The sequence below is a fragment of the Myotis lucifugus genome, unplaced genomic scaffold, assembly GCF_000147115.1.
Source record: "Myotis lucifugus unplaced genomic scaffold, Myoluc2.0 scaffold_2634, whole genome shotgun sequence".
In the NCBI taxonomy this organism is placed as follows: domain Eukaryota; kingdom Metazoa; phylum Chordata; class Mammalia; order Chiroptera; family Vespertilionidae; genus Myotis; species Myotis lucifugus.
In genome coordinates this window covers 12,044-22,976 of record NW_005873682.1, presented here as the reverse complement: position 1 = coordinate 22,976, position 10,933 = coordinate 12,044, and the positions used below count along the sequence as shown (strand labels likewise).

General features: G+C 54.2%; 1 protein-coding gene across 1 annotated transcript; it reads right to left on the bottom strand.

Annotated features, from left to right (window-relative positions):
- Nucleotides 1–6,294: 6,294 nt before the first annotated feature.
- On the bottom strand, nt 6,295–10,555 carry LOC102422776 (mitochondrial pyruvate carrier 1-like). The gene is made up of 4 exons (XM_014450550.2): nt 9,444–10,555; nt 7,814–7,910; nt 7,083–7,215; nt 6,295–6,785 (listed from the first exon to the last, which is right to left on the bottom strand). Exons 1-4 carry the CDS (start codon nt 9,486–9,488, stop codon nt 6,761–6,763), a joined length of 300 nt encoding a protein of 99 aa, XP_014306036.1. The 5' UTR covers nt 9,489–10,555; the 3' UTR covers nt 6,295–6,760.
- Between the last annotated feature and the right edge of the window lie 378 nt (nt 10,556–10,933).

Here is a 10,933-nt window from a genome sequence, read left to right as displayed (position 1 = left end):
TCAGCAACGTCCCGTGAATGCGCTGTCGTTACCGCAGGGCCACAGGTTCCGCCCGGTTGCGGTGAGGACAGTGACGCGAAGGGAGCCCGTGGGGTCGGAAGTCCCCTGGGCGCGCAGACCCCAGGCGGGTGGGGTGGGAGCAATCTGTAATGTTTCATCACTGGCCGTTTACTGTCCCGTCAGCCTGTCTCCTCACTTCTCTGGACATGACAGCAAATCCTGGTACAAAAAGTAACACGATAGCTTTTCTTCCTTAAGGACTGAGGACCCAAATGCTTTGTGAATGAGCAAGTCAGTTGCCTATTAGCAGGTCTGTCGCCATAGTTACCTGACGCTACGTAGCGAGGAGCTAGGAAGCTGCACCGTGGGCAGGACTGGTTGTCAAAGTGGGGGCGGAAGGAGAACTTGGGGATAATGACTGAGTGAAAAGGGGGAGACAAACCTTTAGGAAAACACAGCCTGGCTCCAACTATGCTTCTCATTTTCCATAGGATAGTTTACGGCATTTCAGTGTTTCCGTGCCCGTCACCCCTAGACACGGTGACTGGCGCTGACCACCAGAGGCCAGGGGAGGGTGTCCCATTAGGACAGAGGGAGCAGTGTCCCCACACTTCCACCCAAACCAGCAAACCGCGGGGATCACCTGCAGCCCCGTCCTCAGGGACACAGCCACGTGGCCGCGGCCAATGTCAGCTCCGCCTCCGCTGATCCTCCGGCCTGGCCCCACTCGGGCCATGTCCACCGGGCAGCTGTGGTCTCTAACTGTTCATCTCTGCTGAAAACCTGCCACGAGCCCCTCATTTCCTCAGAATAAAGGCACAGCTGGTCATGAGCAGCCCAGCTCTTCTCTCCAGCCTCGTGTGTCACGACGCTGTATCCACTGAGCAATATGTGTTTGCACACGTGTGTACATGCAGAGACTCGCATGTTTGGCCAGACCACCTGCTGAGAGGCTGAAATCCAGGATCCCACCAAGAGGCCTCTGGAAGCTCGGTTCTCAGGGTTGAAATCCTGCTCCCGCACCGCCGTGGCCCACCCAGCTCCTGCCAGCTTCCGTTCTCAGCCAGCTCCCCTGGACCTGGGGGTCTCCCCTGGCCTTCCGGACCTACCGAGACATGGCCGCACCGCTGCCCTGGGCCCTGCTACCTGCTGCCCATCCCGAGCGGACCCACCAGCTTCTCAGCCAACTGGCCTGGCCAGTCATCCCGCTCAACTGCTGACCGCGTCCAGGCCCAACCCCAGGCACAGGGCCTGGCGCGTGATAGAAACTCAGCAGGTGCTCCCAGCATGAGTGAATGAGCAACAGCAAAGCACAGCAAAGAAGCTGAGACAAACTCCCTCCCCATGGCCACCAGGGTTAGTTGTAGGAGAAAGCAAGTCTTGGTGTCAACTCAGTTACTGCTGAGGGAGTCCGTGTGGCAGCTGCCCAGGCTGGCAGGGTGGGCACACAGATGCCGAGAGCAGGCCCGCCCCGCCCTGTGATGGGACTGGCTGGGAACACAGGAAAGGAAATTCTACTCCCTGGTGGGCCATTTCCTGGAACGCTACAAGGATCTCAGCTGCGTGCCCTGCGAGTCCTTCAGCCCTTCACGTGGGTTTCCTGGTTTCAGCATCTTGTGACTGTTGCTTGGTAACGGGGGGATGTGGTCTTCCTGTCTCGACACCGTCCCCTTCTCCCAGTGAAGAGGAGGGGCGTCCCCCAGGACAGGCCGAGTGAATTCAGGTCCCGCGCCTTCCCTGCTTTTCTTCTCTTCCCGGGTTCCCAGAGTCTAGTGCCACATGATGCAGTAGAGCAGGGGTCCTCAAACTACGGGCCACGGGCCACATGCAAATACAAATATTGTATTTGTTCCCGTTTTGTTTTTTTACTTCAAAATAAGATATGTGCAGTGTGCATAGGAATTTGTTCATAGTTGTTTTTTTTAAACTATAGTCCAGCCCTTCAACGGTCTGAGAGACAGTGAACTGGCCCCCTGTTTAAAAAGTTTGAGGACCCCTGCAGTAGATGCTCTGGAAACATTTCCCCATGAGTGAATGAGCAAAGGGCTGCAACTCCAGAAGCTCACTGGAAATTATCTTAAAAACCAAAACAACAAAAACACCCACAAGGGCCCAGGGACACTCAGTGACGTCCTTGCAGTCTCACAGCTGGTGAGGAGCCGAGCCAATGACACCCAGGTGAACAAAACCCTCGTGACCAGAGACTTGGACCGGCCTGGGTGGGGGCGGGAGGACCAACCGCAGGCAGTCGTCCTGACGTGAAAAGTCTGCTCACCTGCTTCCCACTCAAATATTTATGGAGGCAGAAGTCGGTTAAGGTAGTTTTGTGTTTTTTGTTTGTTTTTTGCATCGGGGTCATTTGTTAATCATGTCTGTAGAGGGGTTGATTAGACAAAAAATAATAACGGTTTTATAGTCTAGGGCACTTTTCTCAGTCTGCCCTGCCCCAACAAGAAATCTGGGAGAGCCGGGAGCTTTTTGTCTTAGCTTCTCATGTGTGTGGCAGTAGAGACGGGGTGTTCTACTAAGGAGACTGTGTTTTGAAGAGTGTTTTTATTTAAATATATTTTTATTGATTTCAGAGAGGAAGGGAGAGAGAGATAGAAGCATCAATGACGAGAGAATCACTGACCGGCTGCCTCCTGCACGCCCCACTGGGGGTGGAGCCTGCAACCCCAGCGTGTGCCCTGGTTTGCAGGTCAATGCTCAGCCACTGAGCACACCCCCTGGACTGAAAAGTGTGTTTATAGTCCTTACAGATACTAGGTCAACACGGACTGAGGGCAACATTACTCATTTCAGCTTTTGAATCCAGTGAGGCCACAAGGTGGCGCAATTTTGCCACAAAATCATTTCAAACCTGGGGAAGGGCCAGTGAGGAGCCGCAGGGCTGCGGGAGGAGGGGCAGGGTGTGCGGGCTCCTGTTCCGCCCTGGAGTCTACATGCTCCTGGAGGCCCAGGGTGCAGTCTCTTCCCGCAGCCCTGGGGACTGTCCCTGGGAGACCTCAGCTCGCACTGGAAGGGCCGCTACCCCTGAAGGCTCGATGGCATCGATTTCATCGGGGTGTGGATTTTATTGCAAACTCAAAATAATGCCATGTTTGCGGAAACTGACAGGAGCCTTCCCTCCCTGCGCGGCAGCAGTTGTTGCTCTACCTCCTCCCAGACTCGCCTGTGAGTCGCCTGCAGTGGAATGCAGCCCGGTCCTGCCAGCAGGGGCTGTGTCATCCACGTGAGACAGGGCCCTGCAGCTCCAAGGAGGATCGGCTTACACCTCCCCTCCAGTACATTTCCTCTGACAGCTTGCAGAGCGCGGGCACCGAGGCACCCGGCCGGGGCCTCCCCTTAGAAGACACGGTCCTGTGATATTGGTAAAAACACTGCCAGGTGCGCGTGCCGCCGCTGCCTTCTCATCGGGAGTGTGGGCACGAGAGCAAGTCCCTTCCTTGTCCGAGGCTGGCCAGTCCTTGATTGCAAACAGAAACTTCTGAGTGAAGCGACTGCAGACAAAACCCTGAGGAGCCTGCACTGACATGGGCCGCCTCCGCGCACTGTGCCACCTGTCTACCTCCTTAAAACTCACCCCCTCGAAGAGTAAACACTGACTCCTCAGGTTAGGAGAACGGTACCTGAGAGAAGTAGTTGGATTTAGAAGATGTTAGCCTTGGTATGAAAATACATAGTATGGCAGGAAGAAAATGTGGATATCATTTTTATTTAAAGAGAAAAGTTGTAGCTTAAAAAGGGGCACATGACAAAACTTTCCCATCAGGACAAGATTGAACATTTAAACTCTGTAGGTGGTAACTGTACCAGAAATTAGACAGTAAACAGCAGAAGTGAGTGAGTGGCCAGAAGTCCTCAGCGCAGACAGAGTGACGAGGACTGGAACTCGGACGGAGCTGCTCAGGTGGCCCCGTCGCTCCGGCTGCCCGGGAGGTGGACCTCGGGGATCTGTGCTAAGAGCACTGCCAGCAGCCGCCCCTTCTCGGGACTTCCTGACAATGGCAGCCAGCTTCACTCGGAAAGTGCTTACGTAACAGAGTCTACGGTTACCTTCTGTGCACTTGGAACCATTATAGGAACTTGCGCGCTTCAGACACTGAACGGGCAGGAAGCAACGCCGCTCTGGCACCATGAGCCCGAGTGGTGGTGCAAGGACCATTCCTCAGACCTGGCCAGAGCCCCAGGGAACGGCTTCGTGCTGGGGTCAGGCAGGCAGTGGGCAGGAGGCCTTCAGCTGGTGTGGGGACAAGAGGAACTCTCAAAGATACCCACGTCTCTAGGAGACTGAGCCCAGCACACCGCAGAGGACAGAGCAGGAGGGGCGGCCCAGGACCTCCTGCCACCCAGCCGCTGAAGGAATGACATGGGAGCCAAAAGAATAATCATCGTAGCTGACAAAAACCCATCGTCTTGTCCTGGCTGGGTGGCTCACTTGGTTGGAGTGTCATCCTGTACACCAACAGGATGCGGGTGTGATTCCTGGTCAGGGCACATACCTGGGTTGTGGATTCGATCCCTGAGCAGGGCATATACTGGAGACAACCTATCGATGTTTCTCTCTCACGTCGATGTTCCTCGCTTTCTCTCTCCCTCTCTCTCTAAAATCAATAAAACGTATCTTCGGGTGAGAATTTAAAACAACACATTAAGTCTGTAAAAAGTCATGGGTCCATTATCATGCTCAAGAGAAAAAGCCAGAAAAAATTCAAAAGTTACAATGGCAACTGGTGTCCTCCACTCCCCGAGGCCACCAACCTGCCGAGCCTCAGTCCCGGGTCCCCGGCCTTTGCTTTTGATGACGCGGCCTTGGTGTTTGCTTCTCTTCTAGACCTTGGACAGGACATGCTGCGAGGAAGCCGCCTGCTGGCATGTGGGGTGTCGGGACCGCAGATGGAACTGCGCCTGCTGCTTCCTTTCTCACTACTGTCTGTCACCGCTCGGTGCACACGAGTCTGAGAAATCTTAGTGAAAAGGTGGAGAAGACGGAGCGAATGAACGCAGCCTGGGGAGCGAGCAGCAGAGCAGCCGAGCCGGTTCCTGCATGGGCAGTGGGCGGAAGGCCAGGAGGGAGGGACAGCCCTAAACCAACTCTGCGAAGGGCATTGCGAAACAAGAGGCCCTTGACCAGCTTCCTGCCGGGCCGTGCACCGCGGGCAGCGGGCTGCTCCGTGCCAGGACTCGGCCGGCCCTGGCGGGGCAGGAAGTGCTTCGCAATCGTCACCTCGTCCCTGAGCCCATTACAGCGCAGGAGCCAGCACGGCACCTCTGCCTGGACATCCGGTGTCCACTCCGCCTGGACGGCTCCTTTGTGCCTTCCAGCTCTCTCCGTACTTGTTTGAAAGGGAGACATGGTGAGCGTTCGGGTATCACGTTTGGAGAGGAGGTTCTCTGGGTAGTTTAGTTCTGAGCCTGGCCTTCTGGGCTGTGAGCAGTCCAGGTGGCGCCGACCCCACCCTGGCTTCCACACTGCGGTTCCCAGGATCTGGGGGATGGACGGCGCCCTGTTCTCCATCCCCCAGCCCTCGGAGAAGGGAGCCCCAGGTGCGCGCAGCTCTCGCAGGGACCGGACACTTACAGGTGTGTCGCCGGGACACTCCCCACGTGTCTCGGAGATGGAGCCCGGCAAACCCTGACGACGGAGCAGGAGGAGCCACCCAGGACCTCCCGCCGCCTGGCCACTGAGAGGTCCGCTGTTTGGTCAGTCTTCTGTGCCAGCGGCCAGCACTTCCCTGCCGACCGCCCAGGTGTCCCCTTGTGCTAGTGACAGACAGCGGAGACGGTCATTTTAGAGCAGCCAAGAGACTTCCATCGAAAAGAGAAAAGGCGGCGGGCCTGCTGTGGAAGAGCACTTCACAGGCCGGTGGATGCGGATGAACTGAGGAACCGCGGGGCCACACGCACCCTCCACGCTGTCTCCCTGAGCTCACCCTGTGGCAGCGGCAGCGGGATCACGACCATGCCCCTGGGCCCCGCCCACTCCAGAGGCCCCTCTTCTCCCTGGTGCCTAGCGCAGCGCCCCCTCCCCTGTGCGGCCAGGGACTGCGGCCCCCAGGGACACTGCACAGCTCTGACCCCCTCAGGGAACCTCAGGACAGGAGGCCAGCGCACCTCCAGGGCATCTTCAGGGCAGCATTGGGGCGTTTCTAACGTGGCCCATGAGAAAGAGCCCTCTGACCACTCGGAGGACGGCTCCTCCCCTCGCACTGGGGAGGGAGTTCCCGTTATGCCGATGCGTGTGCTGCAGGGACACAGTCCTGCAGTTCCTGAAAGACATGGCAAGGCATTTCATTCTCACTGACAAATATTTAAGTCATTTATTGCCGTTAAGTCACAGCATTTCAGAATACACACTGCATGGAAACGGACACTTTTCAGTCCCTGGGGTGAGACCTGAAGGGTGTAGCTGGGGTTGTCTCATGGTCGTTACAGAACAAGGCAAGAGTTCTGAGCACTCAGGTCTGAGAGTCACAGGCTTTGTTCTCTTCCGTGGCGCGCTCAGTAAATCCTAACAGATAACAACACGGCCTCAGAGAAAGCATGGCTGGGAAGCACGGAATGACTGCCTGTGACGACTGGTTAGGGGAGGAGAGTAGTCAGTACTTGGGAGGCAGCCGGGGCGGGTCAGGGGCTCAGGGGCTCTCGCTGTGGGTGGAAATGGTGGGGTTAGTAACACAGCACTCAGCGGGTCTTCCTCAGCAGGGCGTCCTGAGGACGGAGCCGGAGGCCCAGCAGCGGGCAGCGCCTCCCTGCCCGGTCACGCTGCTGCCTTCTTATTCATGCTGCAGGGAGACAAGGACACGGGGTGTCACTGCGCCTCAGGGCCCGGAGGCTTTAAGAAGCCCTCACACAACAGCCGTTCCCACTCCCGATGTTATGAAGACACACCCTGTCCACACTGTAGTCAGTGCATCTGCACAGCGTGGCGTTAACTGCCAGGCACTGTTTCACACTCAACAGCACGGCTTTCTCAGAAATGGGTTTCACATCCGTCTGCACACACTCATGGCCCAAAGGCCCAAGACAGGGCCGGGCCCGCTCTCCCCTCCGTCAGCAGAGGACGAGCCGGCGCTGCTTACTTGTATTTGATGAGCCGCCCGCCCTGGATGAGCTGGGCCACCTCGTTGGTGGCGTGGCACACGAACAGGAGCCAGTTGCGAGGCTGCACCTTGTAGGCGAATCTCATGAACGTCAGAGAGTAACAGCAGAGGGCTGCAAACACCAAGCAGAGGGGAGCAATGGCTCACGGTTCAGAGACCTGCTGTGGGAGGGACCCCAGACCCACCACGCACCCGCCTGAACCAAGAGAAGCTCTTCCGCTAAGACTGTGACAGGAGGTAAATTCTGGCGGAAAGGCACCAGGAATGGGAAGCTCATCAGGTATCGGACTCTCCTGGTGGGTACTGTTACTTATCACCTGAACAATTTAAGGATGGGGTGTCGGAGGGAGGGAGTGGGCACCTGAGTTCCAGCCACGGTCCTGTCCCCTCGAGTTGTTCACAGTCCCTCACTTGCAGGAACTGCTTTGTCATCCTCTCAACAGCTTTATGGTCAAATATCAGGGTTTCAAGTCAACGTAAGAAAGCGTTTTCCAACTACGCCCCAGAGGACACCTTCTTCAGCTGGGAGCAGTCAGCCCGCTGGCTAGCGAGCTCAGCGCTCCCAAGGCAGCATTTCAGAGCCACCTGCCTTTCCTCCCTGGGAGGGGTGATGCCATTTCCTAAGTGACTGTCCTGTCCGGAGCTGCGCTGGGGAGCTGTCTATGCTAATGATGCGGGGAAAGGCCGCAGTGTTCAGAGCACACACTCACCGAACGTCATCCGCCCACTGATGATCTCCGGAGACTTTTTCATGTCATTGATGGCGGCGATGGGGAGACCCCAGTTGGCTACTGGGCCCCAGAAGTGCTGTGGGAAGACAGAGAAGGGAAGGAAGGGAGAGGAAAAATGAAGGCGGAGCTGTGAACAGCTGGGCTTCTTACTTGGTCAGTGTGAGCCTTGGGAAACAAATCCCTGAGCTTTGTCCTGGGCTCGCTGGTCAACCGGCGAAGAGTGCCTATGAGTCAGCAGTTCTTACAAGGTGAGTTCAAAGCCAGAAAGGACTGGCAGTTTACCAAGTCCTGACCAGCTTTCAGAGGTCAACCAAGTAGCCTGATTGTCCCATTCAGAGAACTTTACAGTGAGATGAACTTCTCACACAATTCAGTCTTGCCATAACTTAAAACCTGTGATAACTATTCTCCATAATTTAATGCTTAAATCTATCAAAACTTCTTTTTCAAATTTTCATTGACATCTTTTAATATGCAGACCCTAAACTGGATACTTTCTCTGAAGAAAGGAACTTTAATACGGGAAATTTCTTTGGGCTCATGTGAGCTATTTTAAGATCTGAGAACCTGGAAATCTACACTCAAGAGTCCCAGATATTAAGATTGGAAAATAGCCCTGGCTGGTTTGGCTCAGTGGATAGAGCGTTGGCCTGCGGACTGAAGGGTCCTGGGTTTGATTCCGGTCAAGGGCACATGCCTGGGTCGCAGGCTCCATCCCCAGTAGGGGGCCCGTAGGAGGCAGCTGATTGATAATTCTCTGTCATCACTGATGTTTCAATCTCTCCCTCTCCCTTTCTCTCTGAAATAAAAATATGTATATTTTTAAAAAGATTGGGAAATACTTGTAAAATAATAGCAACAACTTCTATTTTTAAAATGGACCAACAGCTTTTCATTTTCCAACCATGGGGCCGTCCCGGGACACCAAGGTTCAGAGGCCCATGCTTAACAGCAGGGACAGCCAACTCAGCTGTGGAGTGACGAGTGAGGGCTGCACTGACAGGCTCTGTGAGGCAGGGCGTGCACTGTGGCCGTGAGCATGGCCGGTACTTAAATACATCTCTTATAAAGTCCCTAGAAGGTAAAAATAACTCCACACTGGCTGACTAAGGTACCCACCTCAGCAAGTTTAATACGCGCTTTCTAACTAGGGCGAGGCTCTCGTGCCCGCGTCCCTTTTTAAAGTACGTTAGTCTACGCTCTAGCAGAGAGTCACCATAAATGTCTAGAAAAAGAAGGAATTTCATGATAAATATTTGAAAGGAAAAAATTAACATATTTTGGATTAAATGGGAAAATACTTCTATTTCATTATAAATTCGTAACTTGGGTTAAAGAACATCCACACGAATGAAGCGCCATGATCTGGTTACTGACTGGGTGGAGTCTGTGCTCTGTGCCCACTGCTACCAGGAGGCCGTGCCCCTGGGTCCTGCAGAGGCGGGACTCTAGGAGGGACCAGAGGCCCACAGGGACGCCAGGGTGCCCTCAGCCGCTCCCCCCGCCCTGGTGCTGGTCACGCTACCTCCAGCAAAGGGGTCTGCTGTCCCTAACTCTGTTGATGCGGGATCTGCGACAGGCTGAAGTGAAGGAGGAACGGTTTTCTTACCGTGCTGTTTTGTGAGAAATCACCGCGGTTCAGACAGGGCGACATGAAACGAAAAAGAAGGAGAAGGTCAGGCGTTTTCAGAGGCGGCGTCCTCCGAGGCCACTGGGCCTCAGTCTGCGCAGTCTCGGCGCCGGAGCTGCGGAGTGGGCCGCTCGGTTCTTTTCCCCGAGAAGTCTAGTGACATTTCTAATAATAACTGGGACCCAATGAAATTAAACCTTAATTTTATTTAAAAAATAAGTGTGATCCTTAGAGGGCGCCAATAGAAACATAATGCAATTCACAAGCAGGAGCCACATACGTCATTTAAAAATTTCTAAAAGGAAAAACAGAAGTTAATTGTATTAAGTTTATCTATTCCCACATATCCAAGTCCTTGAATCTGAACACACAACCAGCGGCAATGCATGAGTGCGGTATCCTGTGCTCTATTTTGTACCGTGTCTTTGAGACGCGGCGATGTTGACGTGGCACCTCTGGGGGACCGGCCCCATTTCAGGGGCTCGCGGCTCTCACCCCACACGGCACGGGCTTAAAGGGGCCGTTCCTTAGACAATGACGAGCTGCAGAGAAGCACGAGGCTGCAGAATTCTATTAGCAACAAACGTCCCATTTTCATTGACGAACAGTTATCACCAGAACGAAGCCCCTAGGAAGAGGCGTGAAATGCTATTTGTTTGCGACTGAGAGGCAGGGACCTGAGTGGTGCCTTCCACTCACAAGGCATTCAAAGAAATATTTATTGAATAAATGAATAGGAAAAACTTTCAATGTCAACTGAACCGTTTTCCTCAACGCTAAGCTTCAGACCATTTAGAACACATAGGAAGTTTTATAGCGAATTCCTTTTATTTCTGAAATGGCAATTCTTCTTGCCAGGATACAGCTTAATTGTTCTGTGAAGGCAAAATCTTAAAGTTTATCCACTGAACGAGTTGTTGAAATACTCTGATACCATCTCCCATAGACAGGCGTCCAACACCACTTTCAGAGGTTTGATCCAGAGTCTGTGGCGGTTCTAGTTTACAGCATGAATTGCTGGCTGACGGTGCTGAGCAGGTTCTGCTATGAAATATAAGAAGCAGAAAGCCTAATGAATTGTGCCTCAGGCTGTGTCCCAGCAAGTCCACAGGACAGCGAGCAGCGCTTTCCCACAGGCAGAGGGCGAGGACCTCCCGGGTGGGGGGTGGGGGGGCAGCCACGGGCCACTCTCCTCACACGTCTCGGCTCCGGGTCTGAACACAGGCCTCGTGCTGAACTCTACATTAGCAACAACGCATTTCCTGTCCCTACAAAAATGTTTTAAAAGAGGCAGAGCTGACCATCTAAAATGCCATCTTGGAGCTACTTTGGTTTTCCATTCAGGACTCTCTCCCTGCATGTACAATAGTTCAGATTCTACCCTGGCTCACAACAGGTGGCTTCTGTACAAACATAAAGCAGCAGTTGGCTATTAATGCAGCAGGAACTCGCGGAAGCCCATGGGCGTT

Bases quoted from the DNA above. Each gene is read 5' to 3' on its own strand.
- LOC102422776 (XM_014450550.2), bottom strand. From the start codon at position 9,488: ATGTCGCCCTGTCTGAACCGCGGTGATTTCTCACAAAACAGCACG. The intron at 7,216-7,813 runs GTGAGTGTGTGC...TGGTGTTTGCAG, and splicing joins CAGTGGGCGGATGACGTTCG to CCCTCTGCTGTTACTCTCTG. The intron at 6,786-7,082 runs GTAAGCAGCGCC...GTCTCCCTGCAG, and splicing joins GGGCGGCTCATCAAATACAA to CATGAATAAGAAGGCAGCAG.